Source organism: Myripristis murdjan, chromosome 5, assembly GCF_902150065.1.
Source record: "Myripristis murdjan chromosome 5, fMyrMur1.1, whole genome shotgun sequence".
NCBI classification, from domain to species: domain Eukaryota; kingdom Metazoa; phylum Chordata; class Actinopteri; order Holocentriformes; family Holocentridae; genus Myripristis; species Myripristis murdjan.
This window is the reverse complement of record NC_043984.1, coordinates 37,125,951-37,142,832: the sequence shown is the minus strand read 5'-3', so window position 1 is coordinate 37,142,832 and position 16,882 is coordinate 37,125,951. Positions and strand designations below refer to the sequence as shown.

The window sequence follows — 16,882 nt, the reverse complement described above, 5'->3', positions numbered from 1 at the left end:
CAGAGAGACAGACAGGCAGAGAGAGAGAGAGACAGAGAGACAGACAGGCAGAGAGACAGACAGGCAGAGAGAGAGAGAGACAGAGAGACAGACAGGCAGAGAGAGAGACAGACAGACAGACAGGCAGAGAGAGAGACAGACAGGCAGAGAGACAGGCAGAGAGAGAGACAGGTTATTCAGGCTCCATCCGCCCTCCTGAGGAGAAACCCCGTCACTGTTTCTACACCTCACTGAGAGAGAGGGCAGCAGAATAAATAATAAATAATAAATAATAAATAATAAATAATAAATAATAAATAATAACAAAATAATAAATAATAACAGAATAAAGTTCAAAGAGAAATAAACTCGATAAAGACAGAAAATCAACCTGCTGCGTTTGTTTGGTTTGTCTGACGTGGAGCAAAGGCCTCAAACCTGGAGCAGCTCCTCATGTCAATATAACCAACTGTCAGTGTTTATGATCTGACGGACACAGTTTAACCCCGTCAGGCCCAAAGTGTGTGAGCAGAAAGCCCATTTACCTCAGACAGCTTTAGATTATTATTATTATTATTATTATTATCATTATTATTATTATTATTATTGTTATTATTGTTGTTATTATTATTATTATTATTATTATTATTATAATTATTTAAAAACAGCTCCAGCTCAGCAAAGTGCCGTGCAAAACCAACATCTAAACGTTAAGGTGGAATACAATGAAATAAAATAATTAAAAAATAAAACACAATTATAATCTAAAGAATAACAATCTACGCCAACATGGGCCAATTATCCAGCAATTACTGCAATAATTTAGTGTCATTATTTAAGATTTCAGGACTTTTTAAAATGGTTCAATTATATTTTACAGTTTTCCTCCCAAATGTTTCCAGCCCGGGAAAACAAATTTGAATTTAATTTTAATGCTGCTGTGTATGATGAACACCTAAATTTATGACCGCTGTGTTTTAAATCCTTTTATGTGTTTTTATGTTGATATATTTTATTTATTACAATAAAATAAAGTTATGATTCTATTTTATCACAAACACACACCGACCTTCTGGAAGTATCCTCTCTTCAGAGACTTGTCCCGCACCTGACGGAAATACACATAGCCATAGTAATGGCCCTGGTCCCTCTGCAACACACACACGCACGCACACACACACACACACACACACACACACACACACACAGTTACATATCACTGAAGCAGTCATTTCAGAAGTGTGGACTGTGGGTCTGCAAAAGCTATATAGTTATGTGTTTATGTGTGTATGCATGCAGTTCTACGTGTGTGTGTGTGTGTGTGTGTGTGTGTGTGTGTGTGTGTGTGTGTGTGTGCGTCCTGACCTTCAGGCAGAGCGGAGCGTCTCGGTCAGCGGTTTCCAGGAAGCAGCCGAGCGACGACTTCCTGTTGGAGCCCTGGCGGAAGCGGAAGCAGAACTGGGTGTCGCCTAGGCAACCTGGGAGAGGAGACACGGTGACGAGGTTACCATGGAAACCCTCCATCAGCTCTAAGGCACAATCAGGGAACTTGTGGCGTGTAAATCACCTGTACATCCTGCATTTTGTCTCCATATTTACATCATTCCCACTCCCTGCCTCATGCAGCGATTTCATTTTTATATCTGACATGTTTTTATGGATTTGGTTTAACGCCAAATATACAGGCGAAGAAAAATTCCCCGAAAAAACAATCAAACAAACAAAAGGTCGTCCAGGTAAGTAACATCCAACGTATTTATCCACAGCCCGGCCCTCATCTACAAGCATTTCTCTATTTTAATGTGCGGATCCTGTATGACGTATATCTATATTTTGTTCACTCCCAAAAAAAGCCGATAAATGGGATTTATATCCTGTTATCTGCAGGCTCGCCGCCTCGCGGACTTGACGTGATGGCAGTGAACGCATCACAGCGGCGACGACGTTCTGGACAAACAGGAAGGGGAAGGGGACGAAACAGGAAACGGGAAGTGAGCGATGAGTCACTGCCCCGTCGTCACCTCAACATGACCCCCACACACACACACACACACACACACACACACAGAGAGGGCTGTGAGAGTGTGTGTGTGTGTGTGTGTGTGTGTGTGGGAGAGAGAGACAGGGAGCGATAACAAGACATTCCATCGTCTGACGCAGGACCTTCACACTTCTTCATGTCTGGAGCCAAAACTGAAGCTGAAGAAGCCGCAGAGCCCATCCGACACAATCTGCTCTGTGTTCGGGTTCAAAGTCATTACTTTAATTATCTATTATTATATTATTTCTTGAAATTATTTAGTTTTTTTCCTCATTTCTTTTTTAGGTACAAATATTCTTGTAATTGTTTGCCAATTTTCTGACAACCTTTTTTTTTTTTTTTTTATTTTGTTTACTAATGTTCCTGCAGGAAACAGACACATAAACACAGTCTGCTACTGCACACCACTGAACAGGACAACACACACACACACACACACACACACACACACACACACTTCCCACTGCATTCCCCAGCTGAGCTCAGCCTCCATGACATCATGCATCATGGTGCGTTCAGGGGCTCGCAGGCCTGCAGCGACACCACAGCTGCTGGACGTCCCGCCGGCTGACGAGCCGCCGTGGGAGTGTCAGCGCGCTCTGCTCCGCCCCCAACGCCGCGAGCCCGTCACGTATCACCTACAACAGGGGCCACGCGGCTTCAGACGGCTCAGGGGCCACGCGGCTTCAGACGGCTCAGGGGCCACGCGGCTTCAGACGGCTCAGGGGCCACTCGGCTTCAGACGGCTCAGGGGCCACTCGGCTTCAGACGGCTCAGGGGCCACGCGGCTTCAGACGGCTCAGGGGCCACGCGGCTTAAGGCGGCTCAGGGGCCATTCAGCTTCAGACGGCTCAGGGGCCACTCGGCTTCAGACGGCTCAGGGGCCATTCAGCTTCAGACGGCTCAGGGGCCATGTGGCTTCAGGGGCCATGTGGCTTCAGGCGGCTCAGGGGCCACGCGGCTTCAGACGGCTCAGGGGCCACTCGGCTTCAGGCGGCTCAGGGGCCACGCGGCTTCAGACGGCTCAGGGGCCACGCGGCTTCAGACGGCTTCAGACGGCTCAGGGGCCATTCAGCTTCAGACGGCTCAGGGGCCACGCGGCTTCAGACGGCTCAGGGGCCACTCGGCTTCAGACGGCTCAGGGGCCATTCAGCTTCAGACGGCTCAGGGGCCATTCAGCTTCAGACGGCTCAGGGGCCACTCGGCTTCAGACGGCTTCAGACGGCTCAGGGGCCACGCGGCTTCAGACGGCTCAGGGGCCACGCGGCTTCAGACGGCTCAGGGGCCACTCGGCTTCAGACGGCTCAGGGGCCATTCAGCTTCAGACGGCTCAGGGGCCACGCGGCTTCAGACGGCTCAGGGGCCACGCGGCTTCAGACGGCTCAGGGGCCATTCAGCTTCAGACGGCTCAGGGGCCACGCGGCTTCAGACGGCTCAGGGGCCATGCGGCTTCAGACGGCTTCAGACGGCTCAGGGGCCATTCAGCTTCAGACGGCTCAGGGGCCACGCGGCTTCAGACGGCTCAAGGGCCACGCGGCTTCAGACGGCTTAGGGGCCACGCGGCTTCAGGCGGATCAGGGGCCACGCGGCTTCAGGCGGCTCAGGGGCCATTTGGCTTCAGACGGCTCAGGGACCACTTGGCTTCAGACGGCTCAGGGGCCATTCGGCTTCAGACGGCTCAGGGGCCATTCGGCTTCAGACGGCTCAGGGACCACTTGGCTTCAGACGGCTCAGGGGCCACGCGGCTTCAGACGGCTCAGGGGCCATTCGGCTTCAGACGGCTCAGGGGCCACTCGGCTTCAGACGGCTCAGGGGCCACTCGGCTTCAGACGGCTCAGGGGCCACGCGGCTTCAGACGGCTCAGGGGCCACGAGCTAAACATGTCTGTCCTGTTTTGGACGTTTAAACGATAATTTTGTCCCGGGCGACATGACGAGTCTAAAAATGACTGAAACACAGAAAACAGCTCCATTTCCATCCCAGGCCAAAGCTCACTGGAGGCTCCTTAAAAAGCCCCATCATGGAGAGAGAGATCCACTTTGGGGAAACCAGGTGTGTTTAAAGACTGGCACAGATATATGATGGTTTTGCTTTCCACAATAGGCCAGATTTTTTTTTTCTTGTTTTCTGCAATCGAAGACTAATGCTGTTGTAAACTGAAGCAAATGATGTACCACACAGACAGGAGGTGTGTGTGTTTAGACATCTAGGTGACTGACATCGTGAGATATGCACTGCTCTTGCAGAGACAATGCAGTAAAGTCATGCATTTATTATAAAAGCTGCCGCGCTGTCTGCCAGAGAAAAGGTGCGCCAGAATAGAAAAAACTACTTCCTAGGTCGCGCAGCCAGCGCCACATACAGGAGGCGGTGTGTAGGGTTGGGTATCGGTTGGGTTTTATCACAATATTAACTTAAATATTTAAACAATATAAATACAAGTAACATGTGGTAACAATAAACTGGTGTCATGACGTAGATTATCAAACACGCTGCATTGTTCGGCTTTTAAATAAACTCCATGTGTCTCCATATGTTTCATTAAATTCAACGTGTTCCCTCCCTTGCATGACGTTGCTTTAAGGCGTCTGCTGCATGTCGCAGTCTGCAGCCTCCTTAGACGTGAAATGCAGCCAAACCTTGGAGCGTTTTGCCTTCAGCATCTTTACTGATCCTCTCACTATCAGTTCTGATCAACAAGTGTGCTGATTAGCGGCGCTGACGTCACGTTCAACAACCGCAAGATGACCCCAAGATGACCAGGGGGCGGCACCGGAATTTTCATGCTTATTCGGTCTCGTTACTACCGTTAACGTCGGAACCGGTGCCCTCTTGGCACCACGTTTCGGTACCCAACCCTAGCGGTGTGTCGGGTCAATGTGAGTGCAGGCCAGCGTGGGGACTGGGGGGGGGGGGGGGGGCGTTCGTGCTTCAGAACGATATAGTTCAGTAATTTTAGGCCAAAACTGGGGTCAACCTAGGACAAACTGCAAGAGAAGCAAACTCAGCTGATTTTGTATCCTCAGTTTGTCCTGAGTGAGGGGGAAAAAAGTTCCAAGGAATCCCATTGATGGAAAGTTTTGAAAATCACCTCTATATGACCACATATTACCAAAAAACACTGTTTTTAACACACAGGGGAAAGGGGTTCAACATTTTACTTTCAGATATCACTATAAAATTTTGATTACACACACAAAGACAAGAAAAAAAGTCAATTACAAGTTCTTTGAATTATTCTGTTTACACATGCATATCACACATTATCTGATTTGATATGTGCTAATAAGGAATATAAGGAATAAATGCCAGAACAGATATTTAAACAGTGAATTAAAAGGTTACTATATATATAGTAACCTTTTAATTCACTGTTATATAGTAACCTTTTAATTCAAGGTTACTATATATATAGTAATTCTGAACCTATAGTAACCTGTGTGTTAAAAGGCTGTTTGTTGGCATTATACGGTCATATAGAGGTGATTTTCAAAAGTTTCCACCAATGAGATTTCTTGGGACTTTTTTCCCACACTCAGGACAAACTGAGGATATAAAATCAGCTGAGTTTGCTTCTCTTGCAATTTGTCCTAGGTTTTTTCACAAAATGACGGGACTAATACGGAAAACCCGGGCCTAACGTGAGTGCCCTAACCCTAAAACACAGCTGTTGATCAGGAGCTGTATGCACCTCATCCTGGAACGTGGAAGCAAACAGTCAAACTTCCGTTTTTCTGTGCTGCACTTCTGTTTACTTGACAGTGTGGGAGCACCTCTAAAAATCAATCTGTGTGTTAGCAGCTGCAGAGAAGAGAGAGATCATCATCACCCTCCTCCAACTTGAACCTGAACTCACTCTCACTCACTCACACACACACACACACACACACACACACACCTATTTATAGCGCCCCTGTTAGTGTTTGTCTTAATCCTGTTGTGTGTATTGCTCACCCTGAGGACAGCAGGCCTGTCAGCACAGCAGCCTGCTTAGTCACAGCAAGCACACACACACACACACACACACACACATATTCACACTTACATAAATATAAAAGGTGCAAATACACAAACACAGCGTCCAAAACTCAATGTAGTCTCCCCAGCAATGTGTGTGTGTGTGTGTGTGTGTTTGTGTAATCTAATCTCTATGCTACAATGTCTTTTTACCTCTTGCATTAGACTGATTACAACCGCCTCCATTTAATCTGCAGATCAGATGTCCTCACACAGCTGCAGCGGCACGCTGGCGGCCAAAAAGCTTCCCAGAGAGAGCGGCCGTGCGGTTTTCTCCTCCACTCCCTCACTTTTCACACGACGCATTCAATATGATCAAGTATCACAACAGTTTTCACAAAATCAAATACTTAACAGCTGTTAGGGCATCTTAAGATTTTTTTTTTTTTTTAAGAAAACGCACACAGAACTGTTATGATGTGACGCTACATACAGCGCTTTAATATACAGACACGGAGGATTTTGTTTAAAAGAAGAACGCTAGCTCGTCAGTTTAGAAGTATTTTGGCTTTAAAGTTGGAGAAAACGGCGAGCCAAAGGATTTTAAAGAAGCCATACGCCGTAACCATGGTGGCGTGCATAGACGCAGCGGCTACAGCTCTCCACTCTCGGTGCCGTATTCTATGTTTTTGTATGTGTGAATGGTTGTGTTTTTAGCTTAAAACACCACCTTATGTTGGGCAATGTACGCGTACAGTCGTCAGCACCTTTTGAGCTTGGGATTGCGCTGCGGGATGCCAATTTCACCGGACTTTCGTCGCTGCCAGGACATTCCGGAGGACGCCGAGGCTGCAGGGCCGGCGCGTTGACACGGCTGAAAGGACAGCCCTTTGGGCCGCCGCCTCCCAGCTTTTTCCAGCGCCAGGTCCATGGCGAACACGGGATGACGAACTGTGCTTGCACATCCAACAAGTGTTTCCGTGACTGTTGATTTTTTTCTGATATCAGAGACATGGCTGCAGCCATCTATTACTGGACTTGGCTATTCAACTAGCAGAATGCACGATGCTTTCTATTCTCCCCTGCACCGTAAGGACTGAGCCCTAATTTCGTTGCATTATTATACGTATATGATTGTGCAATGACAATAAAAAAATCGATCTAACTATCTATCTATCTAACCGCCACGAGCAGGTGATGACTGAGCGCTGCAACGCCACAAGTTTGCAGTCTCACCTCAGAGTCCATCACCCGGCACAGTTTGCTCCACCTGACTCGGTATCAGCTGGGGAGGGAACGGCCACCCGCTGACAGCTAACGGTGCATTTGCCAAATCAGCAAAATATAACAGAAACGTGCAAGGTGGAATAAATGCACCACTGCTGCAACCCGCGACCTCACCAAAGGTATGATGCGGCTTCACACGGTGGAAAAAGTTCATCCAGGGAAACGGCTGAAGCGTTGGATCACCTGTACGAGCTGCTCAGTCAAAAATATTTCAAATCCACACAATCCGCTGTGCAAATAAGACAGCTTCAGAGCTGTTCAAAGGTTTATTTTTTCACTTTGATGGAGCCAGGCTAACAACGTCCATAGACTACAAGTCTTTATGCTAAGCTAACACAAAATGCTACCCATAGGAACTGAAGCACTGGACGTACAGAGGTGGAAATGGTGTCCAACATCTGATCTCTGGTCTGGGGAAGTCAGGAAAAAGGAGATTTTGCCCAAAATGTTGAAGCATTCCTTTTACATGTTTGTAGTCCTCCCAAAACCTGAGTCTGAGAACTACATCCTTCCAGCTGTGAATTTCGGACTTCCAGCTTTGACTGAAACACAGCATGAAGGCAGATAAACACTGTGGGGTTTTGTTCTGTCCCAGATGAAAGGCGACCAGCGTGGAAGAAACTCCTACGTCGCTCTGTTAGAGAGGTTCAAAGACGGCCACTGTCACGTCGTTAGAGTCATACATTCAGGAGAACCATCTCACAAACCGACCAATAGGAATGCAGCATGAAATGACGACAGTGATCAACACGACACTGGAGCTAAACCCGATGATGGAGGTAAAACGAGCAAAATGAAATGTTTGGGATACCAACAAAGAAGAAAACAACCAGGTCCACCAGGTCCGGCTCCTTTTCCTCTTCATCTGGACTTTGATATCACTCAATATTAATTATGAATATAAATAAATTAATCACTATTGCAAGGCTCCATTCTTGCTGAGCGTCACTGTTTACCACCACAGCGGTGCAGAGTGATCACGTACGCTGATGATGTTTTCCTGTATATTGACGTGAATCGCAGCCAATAAGATTCAGTCGGTATGATCATCTTACACACACACACATCAAACTGGTTTATTAGATCCATGTCGCACTGTGTGGCTTGAAATAAAAGATTGCTGAAAACCTCACAGTCTGTAGGCGTGGTTAGATAAGAGGCTGAAACAGGAACTCACCTGAGTTGGAGTCAGGAAAGGACAGGTAGCAGATGCTTGTTTTCTGAAAGGAAATGACAGAAACATTTAGTTGCACGAGTCTTTTGTCCCCTTTGATTGTCTGATTTCAGAGTAACCGAGTGAGACACCCCTGGTTTAGCGGCTTAACTAAAAAAAAACAAAGGATAAGCTTTCAAAAAGCTCAGAATAAACTAATATGGGTTATAATCTCAGTCCAAGAATGCACATGAGCTCAATCCACTGCAATGAGTTGAACTGGCTCCCTGTTCAAAGTAGAATTCGACACTTAAAACTTATTATGGTTTTTAAGGTTTTACAAGGCCTCTGTTCATTTACTGTGTATTTTCAGTGTGTTAATCACCCTCAATGGCTGACTACAAGGTCCAGTGTATTTAACCTGAAACAACCTGATCTATAAAGTAGAAGTAGGCAGAAGTACATTTCTTTACATGGGGGATAACATCCCAAATTGAAATAAAATCTGCCTTGTCTCTGCACAGCTTCTAAAAAAAAAAAACTGAAAGCTGAAATGGATGCTAAGTAAGTTAGCACAGTGAAATGTTGTTTTAGGACATTACTATGTTGTTGTTACTGTTGTTGTTTTTATGTATTTCTGTGGCGCATCGGTGTAAAATATAAATGACATATCAGGAGCAGATGTATGTCAGCTCCCGGCCTACACCTCACACACCACAACGGAAAAAAGTCATGTGACTTAACTATGCTGCCCTATGCTCTTTTGTGGATTGCATTTTCAATTTATCAAATTAAAACGCTCAATCAGTCAAAACATGAAACAGCTGGAGATACACTACAAAGATTAACAAACTTTAAAAATACGACAAAAAAAAATTAGCTGAGGTCAACTGTTCCATAATACCACCCATTATAAATATGAGCTGATAGCTAAGATGTTAGCAAATAAATTAATGAACCAGTATGAGTTCAGTTCAAATGCTAAATGACACCTACTGTTTTAAAAAAAAAAGCCTGCTGGCACAACACTGAACTAAATGAATGTACTTTGTTTAAACTGTTCCTGTACTGTAGTGTTGTTAAGGGCTTGGTGTTGTTGGGGTTGTGTTTCTCCACATCTCCCTACTGTCCAAGCACAGCTGGCTGGGCTTACAGTAATTATACTAATGTGTCAAAATGAAAGTGCTAATGATTTATTGATGGAAAAATGACACACACACACACACAAAAACACACACACACAGCAGCTATACGTTGCCAGCTGACGTGAGTGATAAACAATTCACAGCTTGGATCCTCCACATTTAAGTTAAATAATCTTTGTCAGCTGGTGTTGACTTCATTTCAAACATGTTTGTCTCTGGGGTTTGGGACATGAACGCATCACGGCGTGTTAACTCACCTCTTTCTCTGACAGTTTGGAATGATGTGGATAAATAACCTGCAAGACAGAAAAACAGGAGGACATCAACCCCATCACAGAATCAAACACTGAGGCGGGTCTTTTTCAACAGGCGCCTCTCACCTGGACCCCCGAGCATCAGCTGATTTTGTTCTACAGTATCTTTTGCATACTCAGTGTAAAATCTTACATTCATGCTATGAATGTTTTCTGAGTGTGGAGCACATCAGGCGTGACAAAGAAAGGAAAAAAAAAAAAGCACAGAATCACTTGATTAACAAAAGGTTTTGTAAATCACTTTTCCAAACAAAGATACAAACGCCAACAAATGAAAAAAATACCTGCACAGCACCGATATAATTTAAATAGCATCTGTGGATCAAAACAGTCGCGTAATTACAGTTTCCAAAGGGAGCAGTCTCGCTTGACATTCGTCTTTAGGTGACACTCTCAGGGTTGGTCTGCTTAGCTGCCTGGCTCAAAAAATAAATTATTGCTTCACTCAAAGCTGGAGTGCCTTAGTTTTTTTTCCCATGCTCATCTGCATTACCTAAACACTAATATCAAGCGAAACTTCCAAGATTTTGCCTGTCGTCAAGTAAAATATGGCAGAGGAGAACAGACTGTGGGAGCTACACATTAAGACGAACTAACAGAGCTGCTGAACCATGAAATCACTCAACAAAACTGTGAAATATTCTGGTGTTCAGACGAGCAAAAACTCGAGTGGTTGTTTGATTCTGATGCGTTTTAGTCGCTCACTTTATTTCAAAAGCCTGGAAAAGGAGGCAGGATCGTTTGTTTTGTTAATATTTACATCTTTGATCTGTTGTTAGTATACGGTCTCAGCTTCTGTCTGTGATTCAGGAGTTTTGTTCTACTTGACAATGGTCTGATGAGTCTGAAGATGAGAGATGCTTCGGTTGTTTATTGTTGTTGTTTACTTCTGCTGTTTGATAATAAACAGTCAGTAGTCTGCTCCTGGCCCGGGTCTTTAAATTCATGTTGTCCTGTAAACTCACGCAGGCTGAGAATACGAGCTGTATGCACGACACAATAACAAAAGATTACTCATTCTTTTAAAAACCAAGCACTTGAGGTTCCCTCCGACACTACACTGTAGTTTGTGGGATTAGCAGAAGGTGGGCGTGTCTGCAGAGGGGAGAGCCGTGGCTGCCCAGAGAACCCAGTTTAATTCACACAGCTGGAGGTCAGAGGTCAAGGGACCCGCTGGAAACAGACAGGACAGATTTTCCTTCACCAAAATTTAGCTTAACTGTAGTTTCCTTGCTGACAAGCAAGCATGACATGTTTGGTACCAACAGATTCCTTAAGTTGTCTAGTTTCATAGGACACCAATATCTTTACCTAGATCGATTCTCTAATAAAGAAAATGAATTAAAAATCGATTAAAAAGAATCTAAATTCTTGGGGGGTGGGGGGTGTTATGTTATACATACATACATACATACATACATACATATATATATATATATATATATATATATATATATATATATACACACACACACACACATATATATATATATATATATATATATACACACACACACACAGTTGTTATTTTACTATTATTTTTTATTTTTTATTATTATTATTTATTTTTTTAGCCTTTTTTTGTATTGTCCCACTTGTTGTGCATACTTATATGTTAAATCGGACTTATATACAAGTTCGATACTATTGCTGTTATTACTTTTTGTTTTTGTTATCACTATTATATAGTCATTTTTAAAACTTGCAGAACATGTTATCAGTATTGGAAAACATTGTACACCACTCTTCTGCAATAAAAAGAATAATCAAAAAACAAAAACAAAAAAATTCTTAAGTGAACCTATTTTTCTCCCACACCTATACCATGCTGTGGCATTCTTTCCCTTCCTCTGTGTGTCCATGTGATTTAATAAGTGGTAGCTTCTTTTCTTAGAGGGAAACAGAGAGAACGGCAGACTTTTTTTTTTTTAAATTGGCTCCATCACTCAGCATCTGCTGTGTGATGGAGGCTTTTCTCCAAAACTTCTTGAAGGACCATGCATGAACCTCTGGGAGTGTGGGCGGCTCAGAGGACTGACCCCAGCCCTGCAGAGACTCAAACTGCCTGCTAACCGCTTCAGTGTTAAAGAGCAGCCCGTGGCTGCTGTGTTTTGGAAAGAGAAGTGATACTGCGTTTAAAGTCACACACACACACACACACACACACACACACACTCACACACACACACACACACACACACACACACACACTCCAGCCTGGCTAATAGCAACATCAGCAGACAATAAAATCTCCCTGTTTAACACCATCAGTACACTCTGCTTGCTGAATATAATATATATATTTTTTATAGTGAGAGCATCTTGTTGTTCACACAGAGGGTTGGTGCTCCAGGAACTAGTCTGAGCCCCGGTGCCCCTCAGCTTCACACACCGAACCCGAGCTTGTGGCTCACCTCCACGGCCTGCCCCAGCTCCAGGTCGAAGCCCACCACGCAGATGCAGTGCAGCCAGGCGGAGAAGCGGTCCCAGGGCAGCAGCAGGGCCTCCTCCGGCTCGTCGTCGCCTCCAGGCCCGGCGGGCAGCGTCATCTCCTCGGCCGGGGAGATGCTGCTAGCGTCCTGGTCGTCCAGGTCCTCCGGCTCTTCGACCTGCTCCCCCAGCTCCTCCGGGCCCTGCAGAGCCATCACCGCGGCCGGCCTCCGAACCGTAGCCCCTCCGGAGAATCTTTAACTGGTTTTAACGGGTTTCCTGGTGTTTACTGCTCTGTTCCCCCTGTTGGAACAACACAAGACAAGCGGCGGTGCAGAAAGTAGCCACTTAGCACTTTAGCACAGAAGCTTGAGCGTGCTGACGTATTAGGAACGTACTAGGTAAACGTCATCACGCACGGCCGGCCTTGACCGAGGCGCAAACAAACAGCTGGAGCTCCAGGGACTGTCCGATAGATTGAAAAAAAAAAAAAAAAAGAAGAAGAAAAAAAGACTAAATGGGGAAAAAAGAGAAAATTAGACTTGCAATTTCAAAAATGTATATAAATACAAGTTGGAACTATAAACACACTGTAATTGTTTTTGTTTGTTTATTAAATGTATGTAATGTATTATAATGTAATGTATTTAAAGAAGATTCAAAGAGCTCTCTCTCTCTCTCTCTCTCTCTCTCTCTCTCTCTCTCTCTCTCTCTCTCTCTCTCTCTCAGCAGTAGCACTGAAGCAATACTTTTATATTTATGTTTTATATTATTTTATGTTTTCAATGCAAAATCTGTTATACATTAAATTACAATGACAAAATGTCTGTTTGGCTTTGGCTTTCTTCATTCTCTGCTTTTGTTGTATGTCATCGCCTTTTTGATGCTTTTATTCATGTCACTTTGTTTTATTAAGGAGCTTTTCATTTTACTCCCATTTTATTTATCTGTTTATTTATTTATCTTTTTTTTTTTTTTCATTTTAACTGATAGTTTGTTTTTTTTCCTTTAACCATTCAGCTTGTTGTGCAGTTTAACCCCGGGGCTCCAGATGTGACAAATGTGACTATCTCTGGGCACAAAGTCACCCCAAGTACTGAGTAAAGTGTAAATGCTGCTTTTTCTAAAAGACATTCACACAGTGCATATGAGCTATTAATAATAATTAATCAGTCAGTAACTTTATTTGTCCATAGCAGGGCGACTGGTTGTTTTTGATATGATATGATATGACAAACAGTGATGTGTTAGTTAAAAACATAGAAGCTGAGGTAAAACAAAATCAGTGCTACAGTCGAATTCGATCAGAAAGAAAATGAAGAAAAATGAAGAGAGGAAAATAACCTTGAAGTGAAGACGGTGGTATTTATATTTGTTAATATTTCAGTTCCTGGTGTGATCAAAGTCATTTTTAAAAGGTGACCATATTTCGTCAAACCTCCCCTCCTGTTTGCTGTAAAGATCCTGCAGTGTGATGCTTCATGATGCTATAGCTCCTCTCTCTCTCTCTCTCTCTCACACACACACACACACACACACACACACACAGCTCCCCATGATGATTTAAGCTGAACTAACCACAGGGGACTGGGACATTTATTCACCTGGTGCCATCACTGCTCTGTTTGGTGTCTCTCAGTTGACTTTGCCTGAATTACAAACTGATATAATGAAGACTTTGTAACATTACTAGCTAGACGAGTAATACTGGTAAAAATGGGAAACTCCATTTATTTATTATCATTTTAGATCTCAGTGGTGAAGCTGTTATGTTTACTGAAATATGTGAAAATGACCCAGCTGACTGTTTGTTTGTTTGTGTTGTGATTCCTTTAAAGTTATTCTGTAGTTTCCTTTTTTTTTTCTTCTGTTGTTGGTTGTTTGTTTTCTTCTCTTGTACGACCACACATCAGCCCTTCACAAGTGCATCCATGTTAATGTTAAATTCTGTGTGAAAAACAACAACAAAAAACATAGTCTATATATATATATATATATATATATATATATATATATATTAAAAAAAAAAAAAAAAAAAAAAAAAAGCTTAACTAAACACAAACTGTGATGCTGGATTTTCCCAGCGCCTCTGTGCTGCGCTTCATTCCCACACAGCAAATCGGAGCAAGCTAACCTTCAGATTAGTGATCAGCGATGACGCTTGCACAGATTTTTTTCCTATTAATTGGTGACGTCATGCATGACCCCGTCTCCTGATTGGCTCTAACTGCTAATCTGCTCAGCCCAGAGTTGCGTCGCTGATCGCTGTGATGAGTCAGGAGCTCAGGTGTGAGGTGTGTGTCCAGGTGTGTGAAACCAGCAGGATGCGTTGCTGTAGGTGACCAATCACCTGCGACAGAGGTTTTGATTTGGTTCCACAAAGTGCGTCGCCGCTTTAGTTACATGTTCGGTCCAGTTCAGCTGTTTCAAATTAAAAGTTTCCTCAGTAAAAACGAATGTTAAGACAAATCAGACACTCAAATAGCCGGTTAACTCAATCCAGACGTTTTTGGTTCACAACCGTCTTTCCCTCTTTTTTTGGACTGAATTTAGTTCAACACTTACAAACAATAAAAGGCAATGAGTTCTTTAACACAGATACATATTAGATCAACCATCCTGAAATATATTAATACTTTAGGACTTAAAAAAACATATATGTTGTTATTATGATAATAACTTATCTTTCAGCTTATTCAGCTTATTGCATTGATTTATTTTGCTTTAATCCTTATTTTTAAGCATTTGGATAGTATTTTTGTCATCAGTTCTCCTATGTGGTGAATTACACATATACACAATATGTATATGTTTTATTGTGAATCAAGTTTTGTTAAAAATAAAATGCTGACAAGGCCGTCCTGAGAGAGCAGAGCAGACACACAGGAGGAAAACACTGTAAAAATTAATTAATACAGTTTACTCTCCACTGTAAAAAATGACAAGTAAAACAGACGTCGCTGTTTCAAATGTTCGCCGACTACTTGACAAATCTTCACTGGTCTTTAGTTTGTGTGAAAGAGAGAGAGAGAGAGAGAGAGAGAGAGAGAGAGAGAGAGAGAGAGAGAAGGAGATTTTTATTTGTGGACATAAAAACTGATTTTAGTTGTAAATCTGTAAAAACTGTGATTAAAAGCCTGCAGTTCTGTTTCAGCACAGATTTAATTTTTCACGGTGACACTGATACAACAATACATTTCTTGGGAAAAAGTGAATTCCTGTCATTTCATTTGCAAAAATGCTTTCGGGGAATTTAGTACTTCTGATGAAGTTGTTCAAATGCAAGAGTGCTTCCCACAAATAAAGGTCTGAAACAATCTCAAGTCATTTTTCTGCCCATAATTCGAACCCCCTTTCTAATTTACCTGCTCTGAATTACCTGTTTCTCCAGACAGGAGTAACATGTGACACATACCAGAAACTTTAATCCAAAAAATAACAGGAATCTACAATAAAATATTCTGAATAACAGGATAGCCCCCTCTCACCTGCATGAACCTGAGAGTAAGTCAGGCCGCTCCAGGCAGCGATCAGCCTGGTCTGAGTCAGGAACAAGGCAGTAAATCTGCTTTGCCTAAATCCTCTAACAGCTCCAACGCTGAGCAAACAGATGGATGATCCGGAGCTGGGGAGCAGCAGGGGGTCAACACCCCTCCTCTTGATCCATATTGTGATATGTTCCCTCTTATTATGACACATGAGACACTTTATTGTCAGTGAAATAATATTGCAGAGTTGGTAAAAGTGTTGCATGGCGGTCCACATGTTATGCGTTTTTTGGTCCGTTAACCCAAAGAGGGCGGCGGCATAGTCGTACTCTTGTCCGGAATGGAAAATGAGAGTGACAATCTGTATTTTACACATTTACAGATATTTATCCTTTAATGTTAAATCTATGCTGTTGTGTGTTACTGTGTTACAGCCATGTGCCACTGCTGTGTAATACTGCAGAACCCCCCAGCACCCCCTGCTTGATCATTCAAGGTAATGTCACTTGGATCTTGGATCGACATTTCTAACTCAGTATTTTGTTTTGATTCTAGGAATCTAAATGACCGCAATAAATATTATTATTATTATTAATAATAATAATAATAATAATAATAATAATGATAACATTTGTATGGCACTTTATATCTGAAACAGATCTCAAAGTGCTCATAACACATGATGTGGTATCTGTTGACTTCAGGTGACATGATGAAGCCCTCTCGATGGCTCATATCCATCGAGGGACATGTCGTAATGGGCCCACAGCCTTTGTGTTTACACACAGTAGCTGCTTTCTTCAGCAGCTATTATGTCTTCACTAAGTGTCCTGCCGCTGGAACATCGACACTGGAGTTTATTTAAAGATCTTGTATAAAGCTCACATTTGATCTTGTAATTCACATTATAGTATAGGCTTCCAACTCAATGACTGCCTTGAGGTCTAAAATGCTGACAAAGAAGGTACCTGAGGCTAGCCTGGTGAGACCATCCAGATCTCGCAAACTCATTGAATTTCGTTCTGCAGATCAGTCTGGGTATCTACATGTTACACTGTCTGTGGTCCAAGAAATAATTAATGAATTAT

The 16,882-nt window shown here is 43.2% G+C and overlaps 2 protein-coding genes across 2 annotated transcripts in view; both read right to left on the bottom strand.

Moving 5' to 3' along the window:
• LOC115359342 (protein DENND6A-like) overlaps nt 1-12,668 on the bottom strand; it is a 32,192-nt gene extending 19,524 nt beyond the window's left edge. Inside the window, exons 1-5 of the mRNA XM_030051762.1 lie at nt 12,291-12,668; nt 9,820-9,858; nt 8,442-8,484; nt 1,345-1,457; nt 1,049-1,129 (exon numbers count right to left, since the gene is read on the bottom strand). Of these exons, the coding sequence (XP_029907622.1) occupies nt 1,049-1,129; nt 1,345-1,457; nt 8,442-8,484; nt 9,820-9,858; nt 12,291-12,521 (507 nt within the window). The 5' untranslated portion in view covers nt 12,522-12,668. The remainder of the gene's footprint in view (nt 1-1,048; nt 1,130-1,344; nt 1,458-8,441; nt 8,485-9,819; nt 9,859-12,290) is intronic.
• The window catches only part of LOC115359332 (NACHT, LRR and PYD domains-containing protein 14-like), a gene marked incomplete at its 3' end in the record, with an annotated part of 845,616 nt that overhangs the window by 365,293 nt on the left and 463,441 nt on the right, over nt 1-16,882 (bottom strand). The gene's annotated exons all lie outside the window — the stretch shown is intronic.